The sequence below is a fragment of the Triticum urartu genome, chromosome 7, assembly GCF_003073215.2.
Source record: "Triticum urartu cultivar G1812 chromosome 7, Tu2.1, whole genome shotgun sequence".
Taxonomy (NCBI): Eukaryota; Viridiplantae; Streptophyta; class Magnoliopsida; order Poales; family Poaceae; genus Triticum; species Triticum urartu.
In genome coordinates, this window is record NC_053028.1 from 138,375,200 (window position 1) to 138,381,642 (window position 6,443).

The following is a 6,443-nucleotide window of genomic DNA, read 5'->3' on the forward strand; positions in this document are numbered from 1 at the left end:
CCCGTGTCGAGTCTAAGTCTTAAATCCGAGTGTGCTAGTTCCACCACAGGGAAGCTAATCATCTGAGTTATGCTAAGTTCGCGTACATTTTGATTCAAACCGTCATTTTGAAGGAAAATTTCCTACTGACTAAAGTCATCAGTTTTCTAATTAAAATAATTTTATCTTTTTTTCTTGTACATTTACTAACTCATGTAACCAACAAAACTAAAAAAAATCAAGTGGTATAATAATATATATATATCGATGGTCGTAGTGAAGTCTAAACCAGGAAAATGTATATTGGAAATTGTATAGATGCCAAAGACCAAAAGGAAAAAATTTCTGCATTGCTTTTTTTAGGGCAAGGGAATGTTTTTTTAGATAAACTCGCAAGCTTTATTATGTCCACAACGTTTACAAGAATAAGAGAAAGTTACTAGGTTGGCCTAAACAAATATGACGTTCAAATTCTAATGCAAGACTATGCTTGAGGAGATTTTTTTTTGAGCATTAGTACAAACACAAGCGCTCATATACACGCGCATACACTCATTCCTATGAACGCACAGACGCACACCCTATCCCTATGAGCACCTTCGAGAGACTGACCCGGCATATCATCTTGCGATTTACGAAATCACCGTAGGCGCCTCATCGTCGACAGGAACGTCTCCTCCCACTAAAAGGGCATCGCCGGAAATCCTGAAATAAATCCAAGAATAATGCGAGCACCAGGATTTGAAAGGAGATTGTGAGCCTCAACATCCGAGATTCTAAATTCGTGACTAATGATATAAGGAAATGTACGTATGAAAAATCCCGGGGAAATCCGAACTCTTTCGGCGGCCGACTATCGGGCCCATTACATGTTTCGGCCCAACCAAAATAATCGCTCGATCCCCTAGAGAAAAACATGTCACTCTAGTCAACGCCCATGGCTTCCACCGAGAATTCCCCATCCCCACCCATGGCGTCCACCTCCGTCGTCACCCTCAACGTCGGCGGCGAGCTCTTCCAGACCACCGCAGCCACCCTCTCCCGCGCAGGCGCTTCCTCCCCTCTCGCCTCCCTTGGCCCCTCACCCGCCGACGCGCCACACTTCCTCGACCGCGACCCTCGCCTGTTCGCCGGCATCCTCTCCTTCCTCCGCAGTGGCCGCCTCGCGTCTCCTCCTCCCTCCGCCGCTCTCCTCGCCGAGGCTCGGCACTTCTCACTCGACGGCCTCCTCCTCGCCTCCCTCTCCCCGGCGTCCACCTTCTCCCCCCTCTCTCTGCGCCCCACCGCCCTCCTTCCCCTCACCGGCCGCGTCGCTCCCTCCGCCGTGGCCATATCCCCCTCCCCGCACGCGGCCTCCCTCGTCGCCGCGCACGGCGGGGTCGTCACCAGCTTTGACGCCGTGCTCGCCTCCCGCACCAGCGTCCTGACGCCGCTCCCCACCATCGACTCGCTCGTCGCGGTGTCCCCCGCCCTCGCCCTCGCTGGCGCCCGCGACTTTCCTGGCGTCCAGCTCTGCCGGTTCCCGGGCGACGCCCCTGCCACGGCTTCGGAGGCTCTATATTGGCCAGACTCGCCTTCTTCTTCTGTGCTGTCTATGGCCGCCACAGCGGCCTCAGAAACGGCGTCACAGTGGCTATTTGCCAGCTTCGAGTCCGCGCGACGGAATTCGAGCGCCGTGGTGGCGTTCGATCTGAATTCTCTGTCACCTGTGCTGGAAATCGGGAGGAAGGAGGTGTTCGGTGCGGACGTCGAGGCAGCAATACCACCGACCAAGCTCAGTTGGCTTGCTGGGCACAATCTCTTGCTTGCGGCCGGATCGCACTCCGGGCCGGCTGGAATGGTGGGTGACATACGCCTGTGGGACGTCCGGGCAAGCTCGACGGTGCCGGTGTGGGAGGTGAGGGAGGAGGAGGATTGCTTTGCAGATGTTGCTGCATCAGACTCACTGTCGGCATTGTTTAAGGTGGGGGCTGCCTCAGGTGAGGTTTTCATGGCTGACTTGAGGAGACTTAGTGGTGATGGCACCAGTGTTGATCCTTGGGTGTGCATCGGAGACCGACAAAGGGCCGGAGCTGCCACAGCATCTCGCAGGAAGGATGGGAATAACTGTAGAATTGAGTGCTACCGTAATTGGGTGTTTGTGGCACGGGACGCATATGTTGAGGTGTGGACACAGGTGGAAATTACATCAGAGGCTGGGGAGAAGAAGGTGATGAGGAAGAACTGGGTAGGGAATGGGCCATCGATGGTCACTGCAGACGGCGAGGAGAAGGCCAAGATCGTGAGCTGGGCCTTCGGAGGCAGCAGGATGGCATTGGCTAGAGTTGATCATCGGTCTATTGAGGTGTGGGATAGTGCTTCTGGGGCAATATCAGGTAATCTCTGAGCAGAGGAACAAGACTAAACATGTAAGAAGTCTCAAATTTGGTTCTGTTCTTGTTCACCTCTATCAATGTAGTTTCGGTATTTGTTTTGTGATGTTGCATTAAGGTTTGAGAACGTTCACCTTGTTTTTCCTTTTTTATTAGGTCAAAGAACATTCTACACTATAATTTTATAATCTGCCTAAGTTTTTTATTACCCAAAGAAAAGATCAACAGAATCATAGACCACATTTCTGTAAGCAAAAATCAAGTAGAATTGATTGCTAACCAGAATTCCTTGGTTCTTTTGTGTAACTGAGGTATTCCTTTTGGTCACTGTAAATAAAAATTCACAAAAGTAGCATGTGAATTAATCTAATCATTAATCTCTTTTTTGGACATTAGATTAACATCTTCTAGTAGCTCATGTTTGAGGAGAAAACCTTTTAGAATCTCAATCACATTCCAGCATGACATGCAAATGTGTTACAACACGCTTTTGCAGTAGTCTGTTTTTCATCAGAAGTTATGGTCTATGTTAATTGCTTGTTGCTCTGGACAGTGTTTGGTAATGAGCACACCTTATATGATGCAAAGTTGCAAGTTAATATGCTTCTAAATTTTGTTTGCAAACTAATATGACATCATCCTGGCAATTTATTTAATCTAATCATACAAAGTCAGTTTTTGTACCTGCACAGCTGCACTCAATCTTATTACTCACGTCTTCACCAGAGTGCACATTAAAGGATTCAGTTTGAGTAACATGTGTAAGATAAGTTTTATGGTTAGGAATTATAGAAGTGCATAAGATTAGGAATTTCAAACTCGACAATGATTATTGTTTGTTTTTATGGCATTTGATTATGGAGGCTGATCTGATAGATGCTGGAATTTCAACTGGTTCTGACTTCTGTCTTGAACTATCACATTTCATCATGATCCATCATAAATTGGACATTGCAATTAACCAGCTATGCAAACATCCGAAATATGAACTCAATGGATTTGATTACACAGCTCAACAAGTAAAACCCACTAACATCTTTCAGTTGACCTCCTAAACTACCAATAAATATCTGGAGTTCCGTACATTAGGTTTCTATATATTTACCTCACTATTTCGCAATCAAATCATTTGATAGCTTTGAACCTTTTACCCTTTTCTGATGATATATCACATGTAGTAGGGGAGACTGTTTGTTGCTATAGTTAAAGCAAAAATCTTTCTAGTTTATATTTTTCTTAAAACTGCAATACCCAATATCTTTACAGGAGTTTTGGCATACCTTGCTTCTGTGGGTCTGCTTGTGCACAAGCTCTACACCCTGCCTGTGCAGATCTGCAGACTCTAGTTTTGGATTCAATTCCATATCCCCATACCACACAGAAGATTATCTCTTCAGTCTCGACCATATGCTTTAGAAGTGTCTAATGGGTATTGTGAATAAGATAAAAATGTGACCAATACATATTACAACATCTAAGGAAATCTTAACTGGTAGTACCTCCCACCTAGCTTAACTCAAGTCTCTGGGAAAAGCCAAGTTGGAGACCATGGACCGTAGCCGGCTGCGGGCACCGCCACCGTCGCCGGCAGCAACGGCGCCACTGTCTGGTCTCTCATGTTGTACACGCCGGAGTCTGGAAAGGGATTCTCACAAGTGTCGCCGTTCATGAAGTAGATGCAGTCTTCTCGAACTCCGACGCCGCTAGATTGACCCCCGGCTGGGAGAGACTCCGAGCAGCCTTCGCTGACAAAGAGCGCGCACCCCGTCAACCTATCGACCTCGGTCCATTGTCCGCAGCCGCTGCTCAGGCCCGTTGCTTGGAAGACCTTGAAGAGTCGAGTCCGCTTCTCGATCCCCGAGTCGATTGGAAATATTGGCGGCAGGTTGATCCATCGTTGCACCATCAGCAGCCGATCGCCGGAGACGACGAGGTAGTGCCGCTGCCCGTACGCGTCAGTCTCGTAAGGATCAAAGTCGTCCTCAAACCCGGCGATTGGGGTTCCCTGGATGGTTGTCTGCTCGTGGCCGTCGTCCAGGACACGAAGCTCATGCCTCTGTCCATATCCCTCGTCCTCGTCTCCTGTGTCGAGGAGGACGCAGAGCTTTCCTTTGAAGAGCGCAATATCTATGGCGAAGCTGTCTTCAGGCGCCGCCCACTCCGTCGTGGAGCACCTCGTGGTGTCCCATGGCTGCCCACGGGTAGAGATGATGACTTTCGTGGTCGTGGAACCGTAGATGCCTTTGGACTCCACCAGGGCGGCGACGAGGTGATCGGACATTAACACCTTCAGGACGGTCGGGTTTTCTCGGAACCAGCCGGCGGCCTCAGGGACAGGGGTCGTCGTTACCGGGGAAGGGTTCGTCAGGGAGCACTCGTCGTCGCCGTGCACGAGGAAGAGCCTGCTGCCGGTGGAGGCCCGGATGGAGACGCCGTCGTCCGCAACGGGCAGGCGGTGGACGGCGCCGTCGGGGAGGCTGAGGAAGGTGCCGTCGCAGAGGGCGAGCCACGGGAGCAGCAGGGGTAGCGGACGCAGCAGCCGCGCGGTGGAGCGCCATGGGCGGCAGACTGCGGCGAAGCGGACGCGGTCGCCGTGCGACGGCAGCCGCGAGAGCACGACGCCCAACATCTCCGGCTGGAGGTCCGGCCATGTGCACCCGCCGGACGAGCCTCCCGACGCGGCCATCGTCGTGGGATACACGTCCTCTTTACACAGAGATCTTAGGACGAGTCCGTTCCAATTTATGAAAGATCTCTCAACTACTTCGTTCCGGATCCGATCGATCCCGTTTTTTTTTCCGGTAGCTTTTCTGTGGAGTCCAGGCTATATACGAAGGAAATCTCTTTAAATTGCCCGACTGATTTCTGGGAACAAATCAGCCGCTCCCCACGATCGCCACGCGTCTCGGTATGGACCCAGGCACCGCTTCCTCTCGTGCCTTAAGGCATCTTCAGCCGTTGGCCCCTCAGGAGGGGCAAAAAATCGCCCCTGAGGGCGCACCGGCGCTAAACCGCGCATTGAGGGCGTGATGTTCCCCAGTCACGGCCCCCCACGGGATTTTAAAAAAGTCAAATACGGCGCAAACACGACTCAAATTTAACGCAAACATCGGCGAGTTCGTTCAAATTTAAACATACTTTATAAAAAAAGGAAAAACTACCGCGGGCTATCCCCGCCGTCTCCCTCCCCGCCTGCCTCGCCGCCCGCCCACGCGGTTCTACATGCCGAGGAGGCGGTAGAACCGCGTGTAGTCACTGCCGTCGTCGTCGTCGTCGTCGCCCCCGCCGACGCCTCCACCGTCCCTGCTGCATCCTTCCCCCGGTTGGCGCGGCGGGTTGGACGGTCCAGGGGCGTCGTCATCGTCGTTGCTGAGGACCACGACGCCGTGCTCGTCCTCGCGCCCACGCTTACGGGAGGCGATCTCCTCCAGGGCCCGGCGCTGCCGGACCATCTCGTCGCGGAGGTAGTCGTCCCACGCCCACCGCAGGGCGTCCTCGTCGGAGAAGCCACGCCGGGCTATCTCCTCGTACTCCACGGGGAGGCCGGGCTTCGGCTTGGGCTCGACGAGGACGAAGCGGCATGTGGGGGAGGCTGACCGGCGCGGCAGCTTTGGCATTGATTCGCCGCGAGAAACGAGGCGATGAGGACGACGAAGGGCCGAGAAGAGGGTAGAGTCGCTGACGCGGCGGGCCCGCGGCTGTTTCGCGCCAAAACAGTTCGCCCCGGCGCCCCGGGCGCTCCCCAGCGCGCCGGGTTCGGCCTGGGTCCGCCGGCGCTGTTTTCGGCCCAAGCCGACGAAAATCGGGCTCCTGGGGGCGTGACTGGGCCGATTTTTCGGCGCCGGCGCAAAAAAAACGCCTGGGGAGGCCTTCCTGGGGCGCGGCTGGAGATGCCCTTATCTCACGCCGCGAATCACACCCACATGTTCTCCCTCCCTGTGTTTGACCACTTCGTACTCTTCTATCCTCCACTCCGGCAACTCCCTTGAAGCCCCTTCCACAGTGCCACCACCTAAATCTGCAACGGGGGCCTGCTGAGAACGCTCCTTTCTCTCTTTCTCTCTCTCATCGGATCCTCCACCACCGCAGCAG

The 6,443-nt window shown here is 53.0% G+C and overlaps 2 protein-coding genes across 2 annotated transcripts; one reads left to right on the forward strand and one right to left on the reverse strand.

Annotated features, from left to right (window-relative positions):
• Nucleotides 1-879: 879 nt before the first annotated feature.
• On the forward strand, nucleotides 880-2,586 carry LOC125520536 (BTB/POZ domain-containing protein At5g41330-like). The gene has a single exon (XM_048685489.1). The coding sequence runs from the start codon at nucleotides 917-919 to the stop codon at nucleotides 2,363-2,365; it is 1,449 nt and encodes a 482-aa protein (XP_048541446.1). The 5' UTR covers nucleotides 880-916; the 3' UTR covers nucleotides 2,366-2,586.
• A 153-nt stretch (nucleotides 2,587-2,739) lies between these two features.
• On the reverse strand, nucleotides 2,740-5,589 carry LOC125520537. The gene has a single exon (XM_048685490.1). It carries the CDS (start codon nucleotides 5,035-5,037, stop codon nucleotides 3,868-3,870), a length of 1,170 nt encoding a protein of 389 aa, XP_048541447.1. The 5' UTR covers nucleotides 5,038-5,589; the 3' UTR covers nucleotides 2,740-3,867.
• Between the last annotated feature and the right edge of the window lie 854 nt (nucleotides 5,590-6,443).